This window comes from Pongo pygmaeus, chromosome 8 (assembly GCF_028885625.2).
Source record: "Pongo pygmaeus isolate AG05252 chromosome 8, NHGRI_mPonPyg2-v2.0_pri, whole genome shotgun sequence".
NCBI lineage: Eukaryota > Metazoa > Chordata > Mammalia > Primates > Hominidae > Pongo > Pongo pygmaeus.
Genome location: NC_072381.2, coordinates 68,530,332 through 68,557,941, shown reverse-complemented (window position 1 = coordinate 68,557,941; position 27,610 = coordinate 68,530,332). Strand labels below are relative to the sequence as shown.

General features: G+C 51.1%; 1 protein-coding gene across 50 annotated transcripts in view; it reads right to left on the bottom strand.

Moving 5' to 3' along the window:
* Window positions 1-64: 64 nt before the first annotated feature.
* CAMK2G (calcium/calmodulin dependent protein kinase II gamma) overlaps window positions 65-27,610 on the bottom strand; it is a 62,256-nt gene continuing 34,710 nt past the window's right edge. For 4 of the 50 annotated variants that reach the window (XM_054437264.2, XM_054437270.2, XM_054437256.2 and 1 more), the window contains 9 exons: window positions 25,152-25,195; window positions 12,814-12,882; window positions 11,574-11,618; window positions 9,212-9,260; window positions 7,090-7,203; window positions 5,037-5,112; window positions 4,586-4,680; window positions 2,569-2,813; window positions 65-2,075 (listed from right to left, as the gene is read on the bottom strand). In XM_054437264.2, the coding sequence (XP_054293239.1) occupies window positions 2,581-2,813; window positions 4,586-4,680; window positions 5,037-5,112; window positions 7,090-7,203; window positions 9,212-9,260; window positions 11,574-11,618; window positions 12,814-12,882; window positions 25,152-25,195 (725 nt within the window). In that variant the 3' untranslated portion in view covers window positions 65-2,075; window positions 2,569-2,580. The other 46 variants (XM_063670442.1, XM_054437249.2, XM_054437246.2 and 43 more) reach the window with 33 other exon arrangements.

Here is a 27,610-nt window from a genome sequence, read left to right as displayed (position 1 = left end):
TGGTAACCCAGGCTGCTAAAATCTACGCCTCTGGCCGTAAACCTCCAACAGCAGTAACACAATGGACTGTTTAAAGGTTATTTTATTAAATATCTTCAGTTCAAGGTTTCATTGTAACAAAGCTATGAAGGGTCTACCAACATTTGGAACAAACACTATTTTTAAATTATTTCTATGTTGTCATGCAAAAATTCTGCATCAAATGCCTTCCATTTCTTGTTTAAAAGGTGATTTTTTTTTTAATAGTCTATTGTCTATAGATGCTGACATTAGCCCCAGAAAAGGAGTGAAGAATGCTAAGAAGTGGGGCTGGAGCAGCCATATGAAGCTATGGGTCTCAATGAATTCTAAGACCATTTGTCTTCAAGCCAGCAAAACGAAACCCTGTGGTGAAGGGATCTGCGTGCTGGCACTGCAGACTGCAGGGCAGGAAAGGGCTAGGGCCCAGGGGCTGGGACATGCATGAGGTGCTCGGAGGAGCCTGGCTAAATCCAAGCACCAGCACCTGTGAGTCTGCTCTCTTCTCAGCTGGCCCCCAAGTAAACCTGTAGCTTTGCCTCTTCTCCCAGCTCTCGTGCCTCCTGAAGGTAGTCCAGGGAACTGGAATCTACCCACCTTTCCCCCAAAAGTGGAGATGTTTGTGCAGATAAATCTGCAGCGTTGTTTTGAGGGAAACCAAGGCCCATGACCAATTGCTCCTCCATTATCTTCTTTGCTATCTGCTTAGGGTATAGATCTCTTCCTCCTGGAATGGAACTCCTTGAGCACAGAGAGGGACAATGAAGGTAGAAGCCTTGGCTCTGGATACCTCTTTTGGGTTACATGCGGGGAGGGGTGATGCCCATGCAGATTGTCCAGCAGTAAGTCTATACTTCAGTTGGTCAGTAAAGAGGCCTCTGTAAGGACACCTCTTCTTCTTGCCAGAGCAGTCAGGTCAATCTCAAAGACAGGAAAAGAGATGGACGTGCAGCAAGGAAGAGTAAGAAGGGAGGCAGCCCCAAAGGCAGCCTGAATGCATAGAAACGACCACCACCTCTTCTCCCACTGCCTCACTCCTCCCATCCCACAGGGGCACTTGGCAGAGGGCCCAGGCCCAGATGAGGGTCAGCATGGGGACCACTACCGTGAAAAGGCAAGACAAAGATGGTCCAAATCAGCACAGAAACAGAACTGCCAAAGGCGGCACGGGAGCCCTGACCAGGGCCCGGCTCTCTCCTTGCCGAGTTAGAAGAAAACACGAAGCAAAGCAGCAACAACCCCTCCCCCTTCTAGCTGCAGGTATAAGGCCTCAATATCAGGGCCCACATGCATTGTGCATCCTATAGAAATGGATGAGTGAGTGCATGTCAGACTAACACGAGGTTTCTCATCGGCTTCATGGCGGGTACACTTCTGCAGCACCAATTCTCTTCCCTTCTACACTAAACAAGACAGTACAGCAACGTCCAGGCCCTCAGTCCTGAGGCCACCACTTCTCAGCTGCCTCCACAGCAGGCTGGGAGCTCTGCGTTCTCTCCCAAGTAGGTCTGATGGTCACGATGTTCTCATCAGCCCCATTCTAGGCGCCTATGCAAGTTCCAAAGAAGTCCATTCCTAGACCTGGGGTAAGCAGGCCACCTCAGGAGCTGCAATCACATCACGGCCCCCAAAGCTCTGTCAGAGTTCTTGCCTGGTCCCCCTGAGTCCATGGGGACCAGAGAGGCCAAGCTCACCTCTTCAAGGCCGGTGGGTGAGCCGCTGCTCATGCCAGGATGGACCTCATACATACTCCTGCCTTCTTGCCAACCCAAGGGCTGTCGGTGGTTTTAAAACGCATCATGGTACGGATTCCTTTTTTTTTAAACAATCTTTTTTTCTTTTTCTTTTTTTCTTAAATGTAAAAAACACCTCGGTACAGCAGAGACAGACACGAAGGGCGGGCGGGAGGGCTGCATGCAGGGGCGTGCATTGGCTGCTGCCGCTTTTGTAATTGAATTGTTTTAAACCTCAAACAAACAGGACTGCCGCTGTCACTCAGGCCCTCCAGAGCCACTGGCTGCGAAGGTTCGACCTCTGGCTGGAATCTCCTAATGCCCCTGTCAAACAGGACAGAATGTGGTAACAGAACAGAGGACAATGAGCACACAGATGAGTTTCAGCGACTTTAGCACGCTAAACACATGGCCAAGTCGGCCTGAGAAAGTGGGGAAAGTGGGTGAAGCTAATGCTTAAATACAAAACTGCCTCCCATTTGCTGAACACTAAGTGCTTTACTTATAGTATCTTACTTAATCCTCACAATGATTAAATGAGGTAGGCACCACTCTCTGCCTTTCTTTGACAGCTAAGGAAACAGTTTAGAGAGGGGAAGTAACCTGTCTGAGGTCATCCAATTTGGAGTCACGGAGCCAGACCCCAGTCTGTCTGATTTCCAAGCATAACTTATTGCAACCATTCTGCCAGGCTTTGCCAGTCCTCTGGGACGGCCCACACCTCCTCTCCCAGGACCACCTCCCAGCCTTCTCTTCTTCCTCTGACCCCACCTATCCCAGGCCCTCCCAGCCCCTCTCCCCCGTCAACCAGGTGCACCTGTGGCTGAGCTCACTGCAGCGGTGCGGCAGGGGCCCCTGAGCAGTGATAGTGGACATTGAGCCACTTGCCATCCCGACGGTGCCAGACCCGGGTCTCTTCTGACTGGCTGGTGCGAGGCCGACCCTGCCCGTCGATGTACTGGGTGAGGCGGATGTAGGCGATGCACGCTGCGTCCTCCCCAATCACGTGGACGTGTGGGTTTAGGATGGTGGTATGGATAGGCTTGCTGTTCTTGGACAGGACTGCAGGGCAGGGTGGGGTAGGTAAGAGGACATCAGGCCTGGGCACCTGCATTTTCCTCCCAGCCTGCACTTCCAAGTCTTACCATCTCCCGAGCAACCACTCCCAGAATCTCCAAGTACCCCACCCCCCGAATCCCCGAACGCCCTCCAGGGGCCAGGATGCCACATTACATTAGTCTCCTTTATCCAAAAGGAACAGAACGATGGGTAACAATGACAGTACCTGCTGCTCTTTTAATCAGGCATTGTGCTGGGGTTTTACATGACCGAGCTGTATTTCTTGGTGGATAATATTTTCTTCATTATAAGATGAGGAAATAGGCTCAAGGAATAATTTGCTCAAATCACACACCTGAACTCAGGACCATGTGACTCTTAACTAAAGCCTATAGATTTTCTATTCTGTTAGGCTAAGTTTAGATTTCATAAGGCTCGGCTCACCCCTAGCTAGGGCTGCAGAACAAAATCATGAACTTAAACCATTCAAAATTGATTTGTAATTTTTTTTTAAGGCACCAAAGCTGAAACAGAATCATCAAACCACCAAGCTCAGGATATTCCCAGGATTCTCTGGGGAAAAGGCAAAAGAAGTTGGATTGCCATTATCAGCATATGCTGTGAAAACTGTGTTGCTTTTATTGAGATTCACATTTTAGTTCAATTCAAATGTTAGGGGCTACATGACACCTTCCTAGTACTAATATAAACTCTGGAATTGCTTCTGGCTAATAGCATTACTTAGATAACAGAGAGTTTATATATGTAGCTGAGATGTGATAAGGGTGGGAGTCAGCGGAGAAGTTAGTGACTAACTATAACTCAGGGCAGGATAGGGAAGGCCCAGCATAAAGTGGGAAGAGATAAAAATAAGGAGGGGGAGGGTCTCATAGAGCAGAGGGAAAGATGGGAGGGGGTGATGATTCAGCTTATCCCCTTATTTTCCACAAACTGTCCAGAATGTACACCCCACCCCCCATACAAGACGTCTGCCTTCCTCCATAGTCAGGAAGATTCTAGCCACAACTTCCGATCTCACAAATCACCAACAGTGCCCTGGTTTGCACATTCTTATCCTGGTTTTAATTTCCTCTATTGTGAAACCTGCAGACACAGAGCTTAGTTCTTATGTGCTGAGATCATCTCAACCTAATCTCAAAGGGTTTCCTTCCAATCTGTCTTGGAAAGAGGTGAGGCTTAAAGAAATAATTTTTTTTTTTTTTTTTTTTTTGAGATGGAGTCTCGCTCTGTTGCCCAGGCTGGAGTGCAGTGGCCTGATCTTGGCTCACTGCAAGCTCTGCCTCCCAGGTTCACACCATTCTCCTGCCTCAGCCTCCCGAGTAGCTGGGACTACAGGCACCGCCACCACGCCCGGCTAATTTTTTGTATTTTTAGTAGAGATGGGGTTTCACCGTGTTAGCCAGGATGGCCTCGATCTCCTGACCTCGTGATCCGCCAGCCTCAGCCTCCCAAAGTGCTGGGATTACAGGCGTAAGCCACCGCGCCCAGCAAGAAATAAGTGAGCTTGACTGTGGTGACTGGCACTGCCACAAGGCAGCTGCAGAATGAATGGCACTTGGAGCTCAGGAGCAGGGCCTTCAAAGGTGCCTGTTTACAACCATCGGGGCACAAGGGGGCAAGCATACAGAGTAGGAGTGCAGCACGAAGGTCAAATAAGGGAAAAGTGGGCAACTGGGATGAGAAGGTGAGCAGGAGACAGAGGCAAAGGGGTGAAGGGGCAGGCAGGAGTATATCAGCAGCACGAACCCACTCACGATTCTCAAAGTAAAACTTATGGAAATCCATCCCCTCCACGAGGTTACCAAGGGCCTCAGGCTCAAAGGAAGTGAGGCCTGGATCACAAATCTTCCTACAGGGAGAAAAAAAAAAGCAGCCTATCAGGCTTCTATGGAGTGACTCGTCTTCCTTATCAGCGGTGTCTATCCAGTAGCAGCAGGCTAGCTGTGGCCATGCCAGACAAGACAGCAAAGATCTTCCAGGCCTGCCTGCTGGGCCACTCAGCCCTGTGCTTTCGGCCCACGGCCAGGACACCATGGGTGAGCTCAGGGAATCTACCTGGAAGGGCTCCCAGCTTAGGAGAGGGTTTAACTCAGATACTTTGCCCAAGGTCCAACCTCCCTTTTCCCAGGGTCCTAATTGTTGTCTGGAAGCAGAGAAGGCCTTGGGAGATGACTTAGGTCACAAAAAAAATGGGTCTCTACATACGTGTAGGCCTCAAAGTCCCCATTGTTGATGGCTTCAATCAGCTGTTCTGTAATCTTAATGATCTCCTGTTTTCGCACTGTGGGGGAGAAAAATCCATCAATTTACCTATTGGGGAACCTCCCAAGTGACACAGAGCCCTCCCCAGTCCTCAGGAGTCCCCTGTGATCGCTTACGACAAAGACATCCCTCTTCTCTGTCTCTAGGGCCCTTGGCAGGAAGAGCGAACACACCTTCCCTTCCATCTCCCTCTCCGCAGTCTGCAGAGACAACGACCACTTCCTCCTGAAGCCCAGCCATTAGTTATGGTTCTTTGGCCTTTGCCTCCCTCTCCATCAATAACCAGGTTGCAGAAAACACGCTTGCCTTTAACAGGTGAGGAGCCTGGTACATCGTGAATGCTGTGAGCCCCTCCCCTGTATGAGCAGCCACTCTCACAAGCATCTCCCAATAAGGCTGCTTCCACCCCCAATTTACTTCTCTCACCTGAAGGGGCTCAGTCAGGTCTCAATCACCATCCCCACTCGTAGCCCTCATTCAGTGGCCAGGACCCAGCCCCGGGCGACAGGTAGCCTGACAGCAGAATCCAGCTAGGGCTGGGGTGCCAAAGGACCATCAGAACCCTAGGATGGATGCTTCCCACTGCTCATCAACTCCACAGGGCTTTTCTGGGAGAAATGATCCCAGAATTGTAAAAACTTGGGACAGCCTGTACCAGAGAGGCTGCTCCGTTTACGTCTCGAGGCTTGGGAAAGCTGCACATTTCATGCCAGCTCTCATGCCAGGACGTGTTCCTCAGGAAAACCAGACAGGGCTCAGACTGACAGGCAGGCAGAGGTGGTGCCCTCCAGAGCCCTCCTCCCCAACCCATCCCAAGCCAAGAGACAGCTGGTGATGTCCTGCCGGCATAGGCTTCTCTTATAGGGAATGCCACTATCAGCAGGGGCTGCCACCAGGGTAAGGGAGAGCTTGGGTTGAGCTTGGACTTACCCTAACCCGAGCCCTGGGCTGGGCCAGGCCACAACCCTTTCCTCACAGGAGCAAAAGGCTGCAAGACAACTGCAAGCATTAGAACAGCACCACCACGGCCTGGCCGGGCCAGCACAGCCAAGCAGCACAGTAGGAACAGGGCAGTGCAGCCAAAGGCACGTCCAGGAGGGGGCCCCACAGCCATCAGCCCCGCTAGGCCACAGCTCCAGGTGAGCAAGCAGCAGGTTAAGGGAAGCAAGGAGTTCGATCAGCTTCCTAAAGCAGCAGGCAGGTGTGCACCCACAACACACACACCCTCTCCAACCCCACCAGACCCATCTGGATGACCTGACTGGGGCCCCACGGGCGAAGAGGGTTGTGCTTAGAAACTCTGCAAGGATAGATGGTGGGAGGAAAAACAGCAGACAAAGGCATCCTCCAGCACAGATGTAACTAGAAATATGAGGATGAGCCACTGATAACCCAGTGAGGCACCGTATCAAGACTTCCTACTGCCTCGTCTTTTATCTAACAAGGCTCTGAGGTGCGTGCCATTTTATTTCCACGTTACAGATAAGGAACCTGCAGCTCTGGGAGGTTAAACTTCACGCTCTTGAAGGCAGCATAGCTGGGATTTAAACTCAGATCTATCTTGCCTCTGACCCCATGCTCTTAATATGTTATGCTGAGACTCAGGAAGCACTACATCCCCAACACAGTTCCTCGCTGTCACGATTTCCCCATCACCCCACTCCCACCCCCACAGACCTGACTTCCGACTCTGCCCTTCTTCCTGGCTCGGCGCTGAGGCAAGGCCCACTGCACATCCTGGGGGCTTTCTACTCCCCCCATCCCAGGCCATGTTCTTCCACCCACTCTTCTCATATTTCTTTGGGCCCCAGACTCAGGGGCCCCTGCCTGGTCTCAACAGCACCTCCAATCTACCCCCACCCCTAGCAGAGGCCATGCTCCCGGAGCTTACTACCACGGGCAGCTGGGTGGGACTGACAGCTGTGGTGGGGGTCCCTGAGGGGCTTCAGGACGAGCCAGGGAGACAGAAGCCAGAATGTGCCTCCCTCACACTTACTGGCTGAGGAGCAGAGAGAAGGCTGGGGCTGCATGCCTGCAGAGGGGGCTGTTCTGTCCCGGGAGCTCCGTCCTTCAGGCACCGAGTTGCCATTCCCAGTGCGGAGCGGGGCAGCTAGCCAGCCAGGGCAGGGCAGGGCAGGGCAAGGCAGAGCAGCCAAAACAAACAGAACAAGGCAGGTGAGCGAGCAAGCCGGACAGGACCCGAGCCCATGGCGCTGCAGAGCCGGGGCAAGGGGACGCCTCGCCTCAGGCTGCTGTGGACACTGGACGACATCCCACGCCGCCGCCTCTGCCGGAGAGGCCTCCCAGCTGAGGGCACCAGGCAGGTGCCCAGACCTGGGCTGTGGCTTCCAGACGAGCCTTACAACAGCCTGTCCAAGGACCCCTGATCCTGAGGAAGATGTTCCAGGGGGCCAGGCTACAGGGTCCAGAGCCCAGCAGTGACAGCGCTCCTATGTTGCCAGCAGTGCCGGAATCAAAACTGATCTGACCTCACTCACAGGGGCCTGGAGCTACTATGATTCACTTCCTCGCAGCTTTCTGCTATTTTTTTGTTTCCAAAAGGTTTGGTGCCCCCTTGCCACCCAGGGCATGCTTTCTCAGCTCTGTCCTAGAGTGTTCCTCTGTCTTTTCTGATGGCCTGGCCCAAGGTCACTTACTGAATTCAGGCAAAGGGAGCAATTCCAGGAGGCCCAACCAAAGAGCAGGACAGAGATTCCCAGGGGTCCGGCCTGCCATGCCCTCCCACCGCCCTGGCACTCTAGCCAGGCCCAAGCTTAGGCTAGTGGTCCTTATAGGCCCACCAGGACATGACCAAATGTGGCCTCATGGTTGTCAGATTGGTTCCAACTCCATCATTCAGGCCAAAATCTTAGGACTAGAGTGACCAACTCATCCCAGTGTTCCCAGGACTATCTGGGTTTTATATTTATTTATATATTTGTCCTTTTTCTTTTTTTCCTTGAGACAGAGTCTCACTCTGTCACCCAGGCTGGAGTGCAGTGGTGCGATCTCAGCTCACTGCAACCTCCACCTCCCGGGTTCAAGCCATTTTCATGCCTCAGCCTCCCGAGTAGCTGGGATTACAGGACCCCGCCACCATGCCCAGCTAATTTTTTTTTTTTTTTTTTTGAGAAGTTTCGCTCTTGTTGCCCAGGCTGGAGTGCAATGGGGTGATCTTGGCTCACTGCAACCTCCACCTCCCAAGTTCAAGCGATTCTCCCACCTCAGCCTCCCGAGTAGCTAGGATTACAGGCACCTGCCACCACACCTGGCTAATTTTTTATCTTTTTAGTAGAGATGGGGTTTCACCATGTTGGCCAGGCTGGTCTTGAACTCCTGACCTTCAGGTGATCCACCCACCTTGGCCTCCCAAAGTGTTGGGATTACAGGCGTGAGCCACTATGCCCGGCCTTTTTCTTGTATTTTTAGTAGAGACGGGGTTTCATCATGTTGGCCAGGCTGGTTTTGAACTCCTGACCTCAAGTGATCCGCTTGCCTCAGCCTCCCAAAGTGCTGGGATTACAGGTGTGAGTCACTGCACCTGGCCTATTTATTTGTTCCTAAATTCTTTTTTTTTTTTTTTTTAATAGAGACAAAGTCTTGCTATGTTGCCCAAGCTTGTCTCAAACTCCTGGTCTCAGGCAATCCTTCTGCCCTGGCCCTCCCAAAGTTCTGGGTATTACAGGTGTGAGCCAGCACTCCTGGCCCATCACAGTCTTAAAACCAAAAGTTCTGTGTCCGAGGAAAACCAGGACGATTGGTCACTCTATTTATGACTCATGGCACTTACAGGCTACTTCGGCAGGGACTTGGGGTACCCCTGTTCTGGGATGGCACATCATTATCAGCAACAGGAACAGTTCTCTGAGCCCTGGCCCCTGGAGAATCTCTAGCTTAGCTATTTTAGACTTGGGGTCAAAGAAGAGAAGCCTCTTGCCCAGCTCAGCAGCGCCAGACATATCTTGGCTCGTGGAAAGTAGCTTTTATACCAAGCCCTCTCCTAGGGGCATAGGAGCCAGCATTCCCAGTTCTGGGGACAGAAAAGGCAGGTGCCCCATTGGAGCCCAGGTACCTGGGTCACTGCTGGAGTCCTTCCCCCTCCAAGGACCAGCACCTACCTTTGAGGTCCTCATCTTCTGTGGTTGTGTTGCAGCTCTCTGTGGAGCCCTGTAGGCCAAAAAGAACATGTTTCTATATGCTCCATCCCTTGGAAATCAGAGGAGCAAAGCAGAACAAAAGCAGAGTTTGTGCTCCTACAAGAGGTGCAGGGAGGAATTGTGGAAGGTTCTGCTTCCACCCTGGCTGTCGGACTCTTCCCAAATCCCCTCCCTAGTCTTCCCCCAGTTGGTAAATGCCACCATCTACCCAGTTACTCAGGCTAAAACCTGGAGTCATCCTCAATCCTTCTCTTTCTCCCTTATATTCAGATCACCCAATCTAAAATAAAATCTTTTGGTTCTGCCTCCAAAGTAAACCCCATGTCTTACCTCTTCACTTCCAATGCACAGCTACAACCTGACTCCAGGCCACCAGCATCTCACACCTGAACCATGATAACAGCTTCATGGTCTCCCTAACTTCCACGCTTACCTCCTCCCTAGAGTTTTTCTTTTTTTTTGGAAACAGAGTTTTGCTCTTGTTGCACAGGCTGGAGTGCAATGGCGTGATCTCGGCTCACTGCAACCTCTGCCTCCCAGGTTCAAGTGATTCTCCTGTCTCAGCCTCCTGAGTAGCTGGGATTACAGGTGCCCGCCACCACGCCTGGCTAATTTTTGTATTTTTATTAGAGATGGGGTTTCATCATGTTGGCCAGGCTGGTCTCGAGCTCCTGACCTCTGCTGATCCACTTGCCTTGGCCTTCCAAAGTGCAGGGATTACAGGCGTGAGGCACCGCGCCCGGCCCTCCCTAGAGTTCTTGATCATGAGGCCAGAGTAGTGTTTTAAAGAGTCAACTAGATTCTATTACTCCTGCTAAGAACTCCCAATAGCTTCTCCTTGCCGCTGGAAGAAAATGCAAACTCATACAAGGGCCTCTGCAGCAGGCCCTGCTGCTTCTCCAACCTCATCACTCTCCTATGGTTCTCCCTGTCTCACTCTGCTCTTCCCTCTGCTTGATTACACAGGCCACATCTGAGCTTCAGTTCCTTCTGCCTAGGGCACTCAGCCTCAGAGCTGGCCTGGCTGCCTCCTTCCCACCCACCATTCAGTTTCTAGCTCAGATATCACCTCCTGAAAGAGGCCCTCTCCTGACTACTTAATTCAAGGCCCTGTTCTCTCTCTCTCTCTCTCTAGTTTGGTGAGGTTTTTCTGTTTTTCATTTTTTAGACGGAGTCTTGCTCTGTCGCCCAGGCTGAAGTGCAGTGGCATGATTTCAGCTCACTGCAACCTCCGCCTCCCAGGTTCAAGCGATTCTCCTGCCTCACCCTCCCAGGTAGCTGGGATTACAGGCATGTGCCACCATCCCCAACTAATGTTTGTATCTTTAGTAGAGATGGGGTTTTGCCATGTTGGCCAGGCTAGTTTTGAACTTCTGACCTCAACTGATCCGCCCGCCTTGGCCTCCCAAAATGCTAGGATTACAAGCGTGAGCCACCGCACCTGGCCCTCTCTCTACTTTGCCATTTTCTTCAGATTACCTATCGACGTTAGATTTTATCTTATTTATTTTTTTTGAGAGATTAAGTCTCACTCTGTAGCCCAAGCTGGAGTGCAGTGGCGTGATCTCAGCTCACTGCAACCTCTGCCTCCCAGGCTCAAGCAATTATCGTGCCTCAGCCTCCCAAGTAGCTGGGACTACAGGCACGCGCCACCACACCTGGCTACTTTTTCGTATTTTAGTAGAAACAGGGTTTTACCATGTTGCCCAGGGTGGTCTCTAACTCCTGAGCTCAGGCGATCTGCCCACCTTGGCCTCCCAAAGTGTGAGGATTACAGGTGTGAGCCACAGTGCCCGCCTTATCTCATCTGTTTGCTTAATGGTTTTTTATCTGCCTCCCATCCCACCCACCGTTTGAACAGGTAATTTGTCTTGTCACCTCTGTAAACCAGAGCCATGGATGGTATCTGGGCTTAACAGATGTTCAGGAATGCTGGTGAAAACATCAAGGGCACAAAGGGGTCAGGCCATGGAGAACGCTCCAGGGTCTGGAGATGCTCTTGCCTGTTTTTTCAGTGAACGTTTACTCTCATTTAAACTTCCGACATATGGAGGAAGATTCTATTATTATCATCCCTAATTTGCAGATAAAGGATACTAAGGTGCAGGGCCAGGATTCAGACCAGGTCTGTCTGACTGCAAAGCCTGGGCTCCGTAAGGTATAACGCCCTTCCTCAGCATGGAGCAACTGTGGGCACAGGCTATATTCAGCTGAGCCTCTGCAAACACCTTGGCCTCAGGGTGCAGCCTGTAGACCCCTGGGACCCAGCCCACCTGTCTCCTGCTGACCTGGAAAGCAGGAGGCAGGCTCAGGAGCCACTCACCTTGATCCCATCTGTAGCGTTGTGTACCACAGTGGTTTGTGGCTCCTGTGAGAGAAGATGAAAATTACCCTTCCGACTTGGGGACAGACTATGGCTCTTCCCTGAGGAGCCCCACCTGCACCCCAGGACCCCCACAGACCCTATGATGACCACTGAGGCCTGCCCACCAGCCATCTCCAGAAGACAAAATGTCCCGGCTCCACTGGGGTCCCGGGCAGCTGGGATAGCCCTGGATTTTGGCAGCGGCACTGGCCGGTAAGAAAAAGAGGCCTGGCAGGTGCAGATGCCCAGGAGGCTGAGACAGCAAGGGCCTCTGTCCCTGATTCCTGTCAGTGCTGAGGGCTCTTTCTACATGGGGTTCCCACAGGGCAGGTACACTGGAGGAGCTGTGGGACTGAGGGCACAGGCCGGGCCCCGCCCACAGCGTTCATCACGGGGAACGTGTGAGGCAGGAACATGGGCAGAAGAATGAGGTCTCCCAGAAAGAGCCAGGACGGGAGGCCCCCTCAGCAAGCTGAGCCCAGAGAGCCGCCCACTGCGCCCACCTTCTGCCTTCCCTAGGTCCTGGCCCCATGCTGCCACGTCAGGTGGCACGAGGGTCCACAAGAAGGAGGGGAGTAGCAGGCAACATCACCTCTCCCTCTTTCCCAGTCACCCCTCTGCTGACGCTCTAGCCACCACTAAAAGAGGGAGCTCCAAGAGCACACAGAACCCCTGGAGGAGCCTAGAGAGAACTTAGCCAGCACGAGGCACTGCAGGAGCCTGGAGACCTCAGCACCATCCAGAGGTGGGGACCCCAGCCCTCTTTCCTGTTTCTGGCTTTGCAAAGGAGAGGCTGAGGCAGGTTTTACAAGGGGGCCTCCAAGAACTGATGTTCAGGTCCCAAGAAAGCTCCTACCCTCTCCTTTCCTAAGCAACTCACCTTCCCAGCCCCCACAGCAGACCCACTAGGGGTCCTGGGCTGGGCCTGGGAGGTTCAGCTGAGAGCCCTGATCACTCTTCCCCCCACCAGCGAAAGGAGCAGGAGCAGGAGCAGCAGTTCTGCCATGCGGGACGGAGCGCGGCCAGGCGGGACAATGAAGGGGAAGGGGCATACGGGGCGGCACACAAAGCAGTCAGTTCTATGGGGACCAAGAAAGGAACAGGCCCAGGAGGCCAGGGAGGGGGCACAAGAGGAGGAAGAGGGAAGGGGCAGGAGGCAGCCAGGGTCAGAGGCGGAGAAGCTGTAGTCAGGAGGTACCATGGCCGTCTGCAAGGGCGCGGGCTCTTGGGCTGGGCTTACGAGACTGTTTTTGTTGTTGCTCTGTGGCTGAGACAAGAAAACAGATGGTTTAGTTCCTCCAGAGTCCCCAAGGCCACTCAGGTTCAACTCCCAGACCTCCCTTGCCCCCTGGCCTGGCCTGGAGGAGATAGGCCTGAGGTGGCCTCCGTAACGCTGTGTAGATGGGAGCGATGGCTAGAGAGACGATCGGAGGAAGTATTTGTGGGGCCCAGAGACCTAGCTCTGGGGGCACCCTCAAGGTGGGACCAGCCCAAAGCCTTGTTTTAAAGCATCCCTCCAGAAATCTCTACTTATGCCAGGTGCCAGGTCATTGCAAAATCCACACCTGACCCAAAGAAGTTCAAGATCTTCTTCCCACTGTACGGGGAAAAGGGGGGTAGTTTATAAGAAAGCAGAACAAAATTCAGAAACTCTGGTCCCCTATCTGTGGGCAGTCTCCTGCTGCACTTTCAACCCAGCACCTGTATTTCCTTCTTACAACACCAGCTCGAAGCCTGAAACAAAGAGGAAGGAGAAAAGAAAAGTATGCCTGGCCTAAGAGATGGTGTCCAGAGGATGGGGGTGGAAGTCCCTTTCAGACACAAAATGCATTCACTGACCTCAGGGAGCAGAGTCAGGATGTGCTGTTCACCTTTTTGCCTGACAAATCTTAGGCCTGATCAGCTAGAAGGGCAGTGTTCTGGGGAGGGGCAGATGAAACCCAGCGGGGCTGTAGCTGTAGTCCCAGAATCCAGCCCCCAGGACAGAGTAGGCCACACACAGGCCAACATTCCCAACAGCACCATGACCACCAGGGATATCTCCTTGCCTTTCAAAACTACACGGTGGTGGGCGGGCATGGTGGCTCATGCCTGTAATCCCAGCACTTTGGGAGGCCAAGGCGGGTGGATCACCTGAGTTCAGGAGTTCAAGACCAGCCTGGCCAACATGGTGAAACCCCGTCTCTACTAAAAATACAAAAATTAGCCGGGCATGGTGGCGCATGCCCGTAATCCCAGCTACTCGGGAGGCTGAGGCAGGAGAATTGCTTGAACCTGGGAGGCAGAGATTGCAGTGTGCCAAGATTGCGCCACTGCACTCCAGCCTGGGCAACAGAGCAAGACTCCATCTCAAAAAAACAAAAACAAACGAACAAACAAAAACATTACATGGAGGGGCACAGCAAGGGAGGGGGAAGGGGAAGATGGAAGGAAGGAAGAAGGCTGATCTCCAGGGCAGGGAACCATATCCATGTCATGTTCTTTGCCTCTGATAGTTCCCTAACCAGCGTACTCAATCTCACTGAGTTCCAGTGGGGTTGGGGGCCACTGAGGAGCAGCCTGATGCCTGCAAGCTCTTCGATAGGCAGTGAGACAAATGTGTGGCTACCATCCCTGCACAGGGCACAGATGATACATCGACAGCTAGAATGTGTGTCTTCTCTCCTAGGACATACACAGAAAGCATCCTGACTGTCCTGCTTCTTGCCTGGAGGCCTCTTGGACCAGACCTGAAGCCGTCCACTGCCAGCTTGCTGTCAATGGCTCAGACATCCCCAAACCCAGGGCTAGGCATGGAACCTCAAGCCAGGCACCGAGTGACTCCACTGAACAAGACTCCACAGACTGCGACAGCTAGAGAAGAGGGGTCCCAGGAGTAGTGAGACGGTGGGTCTAAACTCACAGGGGCTCTGCTGTCTCTCATTCCCACCAAGAAGCAAAGCCCACCTAGCTGAGTGAATGATGCTGACCTGTTCGGGGTTGATTAGAGAGGGCTGCCCTACCTGTAAATCCCAGCTGAGGCCAAGACCCTTATAGGGGGCAAGGACTCCAGGGTGCCCATAAAACCTGCAGAGGGCTGGGATGTCACCCAAGTGGCCCCACCTCTGGTTTATATATTTTTTGAGACGGAGTCTTGCTCTGTTGCCCAGGCTGGAGTGCAGTGGCGCGATCTCGGCTCACTGCAAGCTCCGCCTCCTGGGTTCACGCCATTCTCCTGCCTCAGCCAGCCGAGTAGCTGGGACTACAGGTGCCCGCCACCACGCCTGGCTAATTTTTTGTATTTTTAGTAGAGACAGGGTTTCACCGCGTTATGATCTTGATCTCCTGACCTCGTGATCCACCCGCCTCGGCCTCCCAAAGTGCTAGGATTACAGGCGTGAGCCACCGCGCCTGGCCCCCACCTCTGGTTTTAATGGATGGTTTCATAATGACTCAGGCTGCTGTGTTGCCCTTGGTGCCCAGTGTCCCATGAGAAAGATGAGTTAGCTGTCCCCCCGAGGGCTGGGTGGGCAGGATGAACCACTGGGCACAGCTAGAGAGAATGGGATTTGCACGGGAGCAGAGCCAGGAGAGCAAGACTCACAAGTGGGAGCCTGCAACCAGCTCCTCTGCCCACCACACAGTTGCCCTCCAGCTGCCAGTCTGTAGGAAGCAGCTGCTCATGCCTGGGAAGCAGGGCCTCTCCTTCTGGGTGACAGAGTGAGGGTCTCTCCCTTGCTTGCCCCAAGTCCCTACCAGCTTCACATCCTACCCTGGGCCGCTGGAGTCTGTCCAAGCTCCACAGCAGGGGGTGCCGTACCACCCCTTCCAATGCCCACTTTTTAGGCTACTGGGTGACCTTGGGCAATGGCCCCCGCCTGGCAGGACAGGCCACACCTGCCCACACAGCACAGACATGCAGTGAGGATGAGTGAGGCACACGCACGTGGCAGAACAGGTTTGCGTGGCTGGCAGGCGGGCACAGGCAGCATGGAGCGGGCGATGGGTGGGCAGGCAAGGCTCACCATTAGGTGCACGCTGGAACTCGACTTCCTTTTCTGGACACACCACAGCAAGAGGGAAAGAGAAGGGGAAAGAGGAGGTAAGAAGAGAAGCACAGAGATGCTGCAGGTTAGCGCACCAGCGTGGGCTCTGCATCGGGGAGAAAAGAGCGGAGGGAGACCCGGAGTCCAGCACCAGAGGGTTAAACAGCACATGGACCGACAGGCACTCACACCCTCCAGACCCTGGGAGGGAAGAACTCTTTTGTGGTCAGGTTCATAGACACAGATTTAGTATCTTCTGAGACGTCTCAGCCTTGCTCAAAAAAAGCCTCTTAAGGCGATTAAGTCACAAGTCTGTGAGGGTAAGTATCATTTTGCTACAAATTTACAGGTCTGGGTTCATAGGGTTAGCTCACCCTGTAATGTTATTTATTTTCTCTCATTACTAGAACTGTCTGAAATTCAAGTGAGCAGCCACCAGGGAAAAAGCAAAAGCTACTATAGGCTGTCCTCAGCTCTAATAAAATTTGACTTCTGACTTCGCTGCACCCCTACTATGCTTTTTACATAAAGATGCTGAGCTTTTGAAAATCACCTAGCAGTTAAATGTTGGCCTTCCTTTGTCAGTATAGCCATGCTTGTTTACAATATTTGAATTTTTTATTGCATTTTGCAATTCGTGGAAAATGGAAACACAGGAGTGCCAGTGATTAAAACTACAGTGATCATAAAAATGCAGGGATGTAAGCCACAGGGAATGTTGAAAGCAGTGATTCCTCAGCCTCAACTAGATGCTCACGAACTTTACGTTCACATGTGAAACAGACGCATCAACATGAAGACCACATGGAACACTGAAAATATATCCCAGAAGACTGTGTCTAAAAAATGAAGAGTAATTATCAATGTCATCATTAGCTCACTAGGGGTAAGGTCCCCCTGTAATATGTCCGTCTGTCATTCAACTTTTGCACATTCATTTAACAATGCCCAGCAAACGCTGAGGGCTGTTTCAGGTACAGTAAACACAGCTGATAAACTGCTCCTGCCCTCAAGGGGCCAGCATTCTTTAGAAGGCATTTTCAGGGATTATTATTATAATCAACGAAAGAGGCTACAAATATTGACAATGGTCCATAATTTAGAATTAGATTTAAAGGAAAAGAAAAACCTATAGTTAGGCCTCTTTTACATTGGCCTTTTATTTATTTATTTATTATTATTATTTTTTTTTAGGGAGTCTTGCTCTGTTGCCCAGGCTGGAGTGCAGTGCCACCATCTCGGCTCACTGAAACCTCCACCTCCCGGGTTCAAGCAATTCTCCTGCCTTAGCCTCCTGAGTAGCTGGGATTACAGGCGCCTGCCACCACGCCCCGCTGATTTTTTTTTGTATTTTTAGTAGAGATGGGGTTTCGCCATGTTGGCCAGGCTGGTCTCGAACTCCTGACCTCAGGTGATCCACCTGCCTTGGCCTCTCAAAGTGCGGGGATTACAAGCGTAGGCCACCGCGCCCAGCCTTACAGTGGCCTTTTAAATATGCTCAAATATGAGATTTTACTTCTAAAATTATCCCTCAAAAAGAGGGAGCTCCCTTATATTCATATATATAATATAGGTAGCGGGGGGTGTGTGTGTGTGTGTGTGTGTGTGTGTGTGTGTGTGTGTGTGTGTGTGTCCTTATCCCAAAGAGGGAGCTCCCTTGTGTGTGTGTGTGTGTGTGTGTGTGTCCTTATCCCAAAGAGGGAGCTCCCTTATGTGTGTGTGTGTGTGTGTGTGTGTGTGTGTGTGTGTGTGTGTGTGTGTGTGTCCTTATCCCAAAGAGGGAGCTCCCTTATATTCATATATATAATATAGGCAGTGGGGTGTGTGTGTGTGTGTGTGTGTATCTCCTTATCCCTTTACCCAACTAAAGTGTTACTGCTTTCAGGAAGGTTCCTATCTTATGTATCTTTACACTTTCCACAGTACCTAGCAACATGCCTTATAGTTAGCATACAGGCGACGAAAGTTTGCTGAGTTGAGCTGGGTTTGCTGACTTTGTTTTTTCCCCAGGCTAAAGAAGAGCACAGGTTTCTAACTTGCACTGAATCACAGCAGCGAGAACTCTGCGCAGGCACTCACTCACCCGGCCCAGTCTTGGTTCTGGTGATTTTCAGGGGCTCGTTGTCAAAGGCCATTGCAGGATCTTGACTTAAAGCAGACTTCTGACTAATGGGGAGTAAGTTCTCAGCCTTCTCCTGGCTTGCTCTCTTTTTCCTAAATTGTCCTGCATGAGAACCTGAGATCACCCTTTTCCAAAGACTGTTTCTCAGGTTAGTGAACATTTTTCAATTTCCTTCTCCATTCAGGGATTTGCCCTTAGCCATGCATAGCTGGGCTCCTTCTGAACCAGCACACTACCACACTGTCTAAATGTGAGGTCTTTTTATTATTTTTTTAGAGATAAGGTCTTGCACTATTGCCCAGGTTGAGGTACTGGCATGATCATGGCTCACTGCAGCCTCAACCTCCTGGGCTCAAGGGATCCTCCTGCCTCAGCCTCCTGAGTAGCTAGGACTACAGGTGCACACCACCATGCCTGGCTAAATGCCAGATGATTTCTAAAGAATCATATCTCACTTTTACTTAAAAACTGTATATTTATTTAAAATTTTAAGCTGGAAAAGGGTTCAAACCTCTTTCCATACTTAATTTAACAAAATAATTCAAATAGTACTTAGGGAAATAACTATAACCTTTTGTTTTTCTTGCTTGCTTTCTTTTTTAAAGATATGATGGCCATTCTGGCCTGGGACTAGCAGGAGGCACAAGTTGTCCTACACTCTCAGGATCTGAGAGTTTGTGGCCTCTTCAGTCATCCTCACAAGTGGCTCTTACTCTTCCACAGATCCTGGGTCACTGGCATCCAGCTTCAAAGAAATCTAAATAGAAGCTAAGTCCCCCAAATCAAGAACACAAGACAGAGTAGCTGCTCAAACCAACGCTAGTATTTTGAACATCTTGCAGAAAGCTTCTGAACAGTGAAAAAGAAATCGCCCTATGGGCACTTAAGCGGTAGGAATTGAGGAAGGGGGAGTTGGGAAGGGAAGATCGGATCTAAAAGAAGAATCCATGATGCTGAAAGCTCAAGACGATCTGAGCTACTTCACAGGCCTCCCTCATAACATTGATCAAAACCTTGACTTTCAGAGAGCCTGGAAAGGTCGAACTCCGCACATCTTGCTTTGTCCTCTCCTTTTCATTTCTCAGCCCTTTGATGCAGCCACAACATAAGTTGTTATTTACCTGTTTCATATTATAAAAGGACTGCAGCCACAATACAAGCAATTTGGAAAACACAGAAGGGGCATGGGAAAACCACTCATACTCCTAGCAATCTTCCAGTCTTTTTAAAAAATGCAATTGGCCGGGCACGGTGGTTCATGCCTGTAATCCCAGCACTTTGGGAGGCCGAGGTGGGCGGATCACAAGGTCAGGAGATCGAGACCAGCCTAGCCAACATAGCAAAACCCCGTCTCTACTAAAAATACAAAAATTAGCCGGGTGTGGTGGCACGCGCCTGTAGTCCCAGCTGCTTGGGAGGTTGAGGTTGGAGAATTGTTTGAACCCAGGAGGCGGAGGTTGCAGTGAGCCAAGACCGTGCCATCGCACTCCAGCCTGGGTGAGAGTGAGACTCCGTCTAAAAAAAAAGCAATCTTTTAAGATATCATTATAGGCCAGGTGTGGTGGCTCATGCCTGTAACCCCAGCACTTCGGGAAGTCAAGGCGGGCAGATCACCTGAGCTCAGGAGTTCAAGACTAGCCTGGGCAACCCCGTCTCTACTAAAAATACAAAAATCAGCCGGGCGTGGTGGCACATGCCTGTATTCCCAGCTACTCAGGAGGCTGAGGTGGAAGAATCACTTGAGCCTGGGAGGCGGAGGTTGTAATGAGCCGAGATCACACCACTACACTCCAGCCAGGGGAACAGAGTGAGACCCGGTCTCAAAAAACAAAAAAAAAGATACCATTATAAGATATAATAATACAAGCACATGCCTTACCTCTTTTCTTTTTTTTTTAATTGAGATGGAGTCTTGCTTATGTTGCCCAGGCTGAACCTCCTGGGATCAAGCGATCCTCCCACCTCAGCCTCCCAAGTAGCTGGGATTAACAGGCATGAGTTGCCACACCTGGTATTATGCTTTACTTTAAAAAAAAATAGTATTAAAAAAAATTCTGATAACAGTAGTGCACAATCTAGATGAAAAATATAGAATACAGAAAAATGTATAAGAAAAAAAGTTTCTCAAATTCCCATCACCTGGTGAAGTTACTGTTGACACTTCAGTGGGCTTTCTTCCAGTCTCTTTTTTATCCACATATTATATACTGAATAAATATCTACAAACACGTTTTCTTCAAACCAAATTTAGAATGATAGTGTATGTACCCCCTTTTTTTTTTATTTTTTGAGACAGAATCTTGCTCTGTCACCAGGCTGGAGTGCAGTGGCGCGCTTGGCTCACCGCAACCTCTGACTCCCTAGTTCAAGAGATTCTCCTGCCTCAGGCTTCCGAGTAGCTGGGATTACAGGCACGCACCACCACGCCCAGCTAATTTTTGTATTTTTAGTAGAGACAGGGTTTCACCATGTTGGCCAGGCTGGTCTCGATCTCCTGACCTCGTGATCTGTCTGCCTCGGACTCCCAAAGTGCTGGGATTACAGGCATGAGCCACCGTGCCTGGCTTGTCTGTACTCCTTTATGTACCACTTCCTTCACTTAATATAAAACATTTCTGCACTTTATTTTTCACTTAAAACATCCCTACGGTCATGAAAATTAATAACTTTTTAATAGTTTATTAAATAGATTTCCCATAAGTATTTAGTCATTTATTGGCTTTTAAAAAATCTTTTTATTTTTAAATTTAAAAACATTTTTAAGGTTGGGGGTCTCACTATGTTGCCCACCTGGCCTCGAATTCCTGGGCTCAAGCAATTCTCTCCTGCTACAGCCTCCTAAGTAGCTGGGACTATAGGTACGCACCACTGTGTCTGGCTCCTTATTGGCTTTTCAAATTGTCTCCAATCTTTTTTTTCTTCTCTAGACAGAGCCTCACTCTGTCACCCAGGCTGGAGTGCAGTGGTGTGATCCTGGCTGTAACCTTAGCCTCCTGGGCTCAAGCAGTCCTCCCACCTCAGCCTCCCAAGTAGCTGGGACTACAGGCACATTCCACCACGCTCGGCTAAATTTTTTTTTTTTTTTTTTTTTTTTAGAGATGGGGGTCTCACTACATTTCCCAGGCTAGTCTCAAACTCTTGGGTTCAAGCAATCCTCCCAACTTGGCCTCACAAAGTGCTGAGATTACAGGCATAAGCCACTGTGCCCAGCCTCCAATCTTCCCACAGCTATAAATAATGTCATGTTCAACATTTTTCTGCTTTTAGCTTTTTCCTATTTTGAATTATTTCTTTAGGAAAAACTCTCAGAAGTAGAATTAACAGGGTAAAAGAGGTAGAAGCATTTTTATGGTTTTGACACACAGGCTGTTTTAGAAAGGACCATTCTGGTTTTCACTACCATCACTAACTAGAGTCCAAAAATGGCACCTTGTTTCAATTTGCATTTCTCTGATACTGGTGAGGCTAGAAATTTTTCCACATTTGTTATCCAGTTCTACTTCCTTGTTTTCAGGTTGTCAGTTTATTTTCTTTGATCATCTATCTTCCTTTTTTTTTTTTTTGAGACGGAGTCTTGCTCTGTCCCCCAGGCTGGAATGCAGTGGCGCAATCCTGGCTCACAGCAACCTCTGCCCCCCAGGTTCAAGTGATTCTCCTAACTCAGCCTCCTGAGTAGCTGGGACTACAGGCGTGCACCACCACACCTGGCTACTTTTTGTATTTTTAGTAGAAAGGAGGTTTCACCAAGTTGGCCAGGCTGGTCTCGAACTCCTGGCCTCAAGTGATCAGCTCGCCTCGGCCTCCCAAAGTGCTGGGATTACAGATGTGAGCCACTGCACCTAGCCTATCTACTGGGTTTTTTTTTTTGAGACGGAGTCTCGCTCTGTCGCCCAGGATGGAGTGCAGTGGCACAATCTCAGCTCACTGCAAGCTCCGCCTTCCGGGTTCATGCCATTCTCCTGCCTCAGCCTCCTGAGTAGCTGGGACTACAGGCACCCGCCACCACGCCCAGCTAATTTTTTGTATTTTCAGTAGAGACGGGGTTTCACCATGTTAGCCAGGATGGTCTCGATCTCCTGACCTCGTGATCTGCCCGCCTCAGCCTCCCAAAGTGCTGGGATTACAGGCGTGAGCCACCACGCCCAGCCTCTACTGGGTTTTAAGAGGGATTATTTGTTACAGAAACTCTTTCAATAAAAATATTAACCCCTCCCATCACAACTGCTGTGAATATGCGGTTGGCCTTTTAATTTTGGGTGATAATTGGCCTCTGGTTCCCACCATGATATTGAAGCTCTTTTCTCAAAAGAATGTGGCATAAAACTCATTTACTGAGCACATATCAGGGTCAGACACACAACACATTGCAGGGCTAGGTTCCCCACGCATGTCTTCATTTAAAGCCCTTACCTAATGATGTGTCTGCCCAGCCCTCATCCTCAGGGTTCCTGGAAGAGCTGCTGCTGCTGCACACGTCTGTTTTTCCCCTACCTCTCTGTCCTTCTTCTGTTTCCTTTGCCGACTCTTGTTCCAGCCCTTTCTTAACACATAACCCCGAAATTTTGCCTTTACCAGACTCTTAAACCTTCATGTGCTTTGGATTCATGAAAGTGTTTTTAAAATTCAGATTCTGCCTCCCAGCCAAGGCCTCCAGAATATGAATTCCAAGCTGGGCCCTGGATGTGCATGGTTTGAGCTGGCTCCTTGGGCTAATCTTACATGGCTGCACATGACCTTCATCTTTGAGACCAGTAGTATCTAGAAAGTTTGGCTAGAAACCTGTTCTGTAATGGTGTCTTTTCCATCCTCTCCTCTCCACCTCAGCAGTCACTGCTTTATTTCAGGTCTCATTTTATGCAATTGCTCTTCCCTTCAGCCATAAAGAAGATACTGAAGTTCCCAGAATCATCATGCTGTTTCAACCTCGTGTATCTTCACATGCGCTCTTCCCTCTGCCTGGAATATCCCTCCCCTCCTGTCTCCTCCTTAACCCAGCAAAATCCAGCTACTCCCTCAAACTCAATTCCTGGCCGTCTCCTTCCAGAAGATTCCTGTCCTGGTTTGGATGTTTATCTGTCTGCTCCCCCAGCACCTGCCAGGTGCACACCTCCCTGAGACCTTAGCAGACTCCATAGAACCAGTAGCTGCCTTGTGTCTCTCCCACTGTAAACACCTTAAAAGGTAGATTAAGTTTTGCCTTCCCAACTCCTAGGGGCACAGCAGGTATCTTTTTTTTTTTTTTTTTTTTTTTTTGAGGAAGGGTTTCACTCTGTCACCCAGGCTGGAGAGTGCAGTGGCTTGATCTTGGCTCACCTCAGGCTCGAACTCCCTGGGCTTAGGCAATTCTCTCACCTCAGCCTCCCAAGTAGCTGTGACTACAGATGCACACCACTATGCCCGGTTAATTTTTTTTTTTTTTTCCACAGACAAGGTTTTGCCCAGGCTGGTCTCAAACTCCTGGACTCAAGCAATCCTTTTGCCTCAGCATCCCAAAATGCTGGGATTACAAGAGTGAAGCCACCGCACCCGGCTTGCCAAATCATTTCTATCAGCACTCTCACCATAGCTTCCCTGCTCAGTGGCAGGGTATTTCCCATGGTCTGCCACAGAAACTTCCAATTCTGCCTGATAAGACTGATCCAACCATATTTTTGACATCAATCTACCACACACCCTGTGTTCTCACTGGGCAGAGAACATCAATATGTATAAAAGAACTCATACAAATATAATTTGTTGTTTTTAAGTTATAGAAATGGCATGTTGTTTTCTTTTCTCTTTTCTTTATTTTCAGACGGAGTCTTGCTCTGTCGCCCAGGCTGGAGTGCAATGGCGCAATCTTGGCTCACTGCAACCTCCACCTCCCGGGTTCAAGCCATTCTCCTGCCTCAGCCTCCCGAGTAGCTGGGATTACAGGCACCGGTCATTATGACTGGCTAATTTTTGTATTTTTCTGGAGACGGAGTTTCACCAGGTTGGCCAGGCTGGTCTTGAATTCCTGACCTCAGGTGATCCACCCACCTTAGCCTCCCAAAGTGCTGGGATTACAGGAGTGAGCCACCAAGCCTGACCCATATTTTCAATTTAAAGAAAACATATAGCAGAAAGTAAAACTGCAAAGTGAGTCTCACCTATGTCCCTGCAGCTTTCTCCAGTACGCTCTCTCCTATGAGCTTCCTGGACTAAACCGTCTCACATGGGTCCACTAGCAGCGCTCAGCCGCCAGGTGCGGCCCCCTTCCTATGGCGACTGAAAGCCACACCCCCTCTTACACCTCTGTTGTGTCCCCTCAGAACAGAATGCTGCGTGGACATCTGACTGACAGGTACTTATTAAACACTCTCTCCAACTAAACCTGCCCCTTCTCCTCACCTGGCTGCATCCATGTAGCTCAGGGCAGAGCTTGGGACTGCACGATGCCCCCAGCTCCATGTCAGAGGGTGTGCGCGGAGCCCAAGCTCCTCTGCGAGGGGCGGAAGGACAGAGAAGCAGGCATGCAGAGAATGAGGGAAAGAGGAGGGAGTGGGGAGGGAACGGGGCATGTGTGTGTATCTCAGCTGTTGATGCAAGATCTTGGGAAAAGGCCCAGTGAAAATCTAGTCTAGAGTGTAAGCTGGGAGGCTTCAAAATAGCATGAGCTCCTACCCAATGCCCTAGCCCCAGGATCCTTTCTGCCCCCAAAGCATCTACAGAATGTCTTGGGCCCTGTGGGTAGCCCCAGTCACCTCTCCTCTACCTTGGCTAAGCAGCCATTCCCAGCAGGGCTCCTGGTGGGTCCCAGGTCCCTCCTCTTGCCCCAGTCCCATGGGAAAAGCTCCCTCACCCAGTGGGAACAAGCCGTGATCCACCATGGCCTTTGCCTTTTTCTGAGGAGCCTATGTGTCAAGAAAGCTCGAGGCTGTTGCACTCAGTGGGATCTGAAAGTGTTGTAGAGAGAAGGAAAAAGACCAAAAGGAGAGTGGTTTCAGGTTCCAAGCCCTATACCCTGCCTGAATCACTCAGGCAAACTTGGCTTTCATTTGATTAAAAGGATTTGCGCTCTAAAAAGGAAAAAAAGAAAGATAACCAAATGACCTAAAAAACCCAGAGTCAAGCCCTGGAGATGAAGCATCCTTGTGGAAGTCAGGTTCCGGATTCAGCTCTGGTATAAACTATGATTTGGATCACTTCCCCTGAGTCATTCCCATCCAGCGAGGGCCAGGAAAAATACCTCCCTACTTCCCTCTCAGGCCAGCGGAACCTTCTGTTCTGAGCACAAAGGCATCTTGTTTAAAGCAGACCAGCAAGGATAGGAAGATTCCCTGGGAAAGGGGGAACCAGGTGCCAAGAATTCCCATAGTGACTGCGGGGAAAAAGAGGCCAGTCTGTTCAGAGGCTGGAGACACTTACCTTGACACCGCCATCCGACTTCTTGTTCAATAGGCTTTTGGCAGCTGTGAAAACAAAGAGGAAAATCAAGTCTCCTGCATTGTACCCTCTCCCCAACCTGAAGTCCGGCAGCCAGATCCACAAGAGAGTGCTGTGTCTGACAAGGGGGCCAAGGGTCTCCCGAAACCCCCAAAAGAGGCACTTCCTATAGCCTCTCAGCAAGGGGATCTCGAGTGGCGTCAGAGCCCTCAGGGTGGCACCTCAGGATCTCCTCTGCGTGGAAGAGGGCATGGATGCACGACACTTAGAGGAGAAACCATGCTCAGTACTGGAGCTGCCTGGGGCACTGGGGATTCTGCCTTTGACAGCTTCCACCCAGGCCTGGAAGCAGAGTACCAGGGTGAAAGAGTGAGGGCTCCATCCCTAGGTGCCGTGGAAGTTCTCTGGAAGGCCAAACTGCAAGGATGCAAGACATCTCCTGAGTGTTCTCAAGAAGCAGAGTGTCACAGTTCACACAGGAGACCAGAGGACAGACAGACACAGACACAGAAACCAGGACCACCTACAGGAGGGTTTTGCCAGGGGGTTGAAGCCTTCACTGAGCAGGTCCTCACCAGGTTCACTGGGTCCTAGCTGCCACCCTTTCCCCAGTGTCCACTCTCTGGACCTGTGAGCAGGAAGGACTCGGCAGAATAATGAGCTGTCAAACAGATTCTAGCCAGGCATGGGGTGACGCTCCAGGCTGACGAGCTCTGTGCCAGAAGGCTGGTGACACCAGCTGGCCACAAAAGGCCACAGGAAGGCAGCAGACAGTGGGGAGGAGAGTCTAGGAGGCACAGGGAGATGGAATCAGCCCAACTGTCTGATACACCTGGACTGCCTGCTCTGGGTTTGTATCTTGGTTCCACCACTTGCCAGCTGTGTGACCTTTGGTGAGTTACTTAACCTTTCTGAGCCTCAATTTCTTTATCTATAAAATGGGATAAAGTAGGGCCGACATCAAAAAACAGTGGTGGGAATCCAGTGGGATTATGCATGAAAAGCACTTAGCAGAGTGCCTGGCATATAGCAAGTACTCAGTAAGTGTCCACCATCGTTGTCACTATTGCTGCCACCCTCCTGCCCTTTGGGTAGCCATTCTTCCCCAAGCTGTGTTCCATCTCTCTCCAGTGAGAACAGGGGTCCTTCCATTACAAGAATTCTGACTCCAGAAAAAGACCTTTGATCTTATCTTGTCGTGCTGGGTTTGAATGTTGTTTTTTAAATGTGCTGACTCCTGTGCCTGACCTCCTACTGTCTAAGTGCTTTCCATTCACCAGCCAGCTCTCAATGCCGGTTGCCCATTAGGATCACCTGGGAGCTTAAAAAAAGCGTACTACCTATCCTACCCCCGAGGGTCTGATTTTATTGTCTGGGGTGGGGTCCTGGCATTAGGACTTCTTACGAGCTCCCAGGTAACGGCTGTACTGCACAGGCAGGGCTGAGAGCCTTTGACAGGGTGATCTTAAGCACCACCATGTTATTTATCATCCCCATTGGAGAGGTGAGGACATTAAGGCTGGGAGAGCTGGTGTGACTCGCTCAGGGTGTGGCAGGGCTAGGATATGAACCCAGAAACAGCTGGCTTTGAGGCTTCTGCACTCTGGAGCCTTTCAGACCTGGAGGCCAGCAAGCGCCAGACTTCACAATTTTGAGGAGCGTGGCTCCTCTGTGGGGTCTTAAACAGTGCTGCAGAAATCTAGTCCTAGCACCGGGCAGCTCACGGCAATGCCCAGCACTGTCTCTGAGGGCCCACTGTTGGCTGCAGCCCTCCCAGGGCATCGGGCTCTTGGCAAGGCTCCCGCTGCCCGGCTCCATGCCCCCAGGCTACTGCCCCCTGAGAGTTGGCAAGCGCCCAGCATGCATGGCTGGTTGGGGGCTCTGTAACAACGATGCGCTCGCAGATGCCAAGTTAGGTAGTCTGTCTGGCATGCCCATCTCAGCCCGCAAGCATGGGACTCGCCTCCCTGGTGAGTGGGCCCGGCATGCTGGCCCTCCTGGTGGGGTGGCAGGGGGCCGAGGCAGGCGGTCGGGGAGGACTCATGCCACGTACCTTGCCCGGCCAGGCCGGCGGCGCTCGCGGCAGGCGAGGCGGGGGCGGAGCTCTGCCTGCCAACTGAGGGGATACAGTCTCTCAGTGCACAGAGCCCCGCAAAGCCACGGGGCCATCAGCAGCGAGCATGCCCCAGCGCGAGGCGCAGCCCAGGCGGCGTGGCCAAGCCAGCCGAGCTGGGGGAGCGGAGCGCCAGGGGCAGGCTGAGGAAGTAGGCGCAGCCAGCCCTGCAGCAGTCTGGGGGCCTGGGAGGACCGGGCTGGGCCAGGGCATAGGGAACACTGCGTCCCCACCAGATGGAGAGGGCTGCAGTGCCTGTCTCATGACCCCCTCCGGAGGAGGGTCCACAGCGAAATGCCTGAGCCGGTGAGAGGCAGGTGCCCCTTCT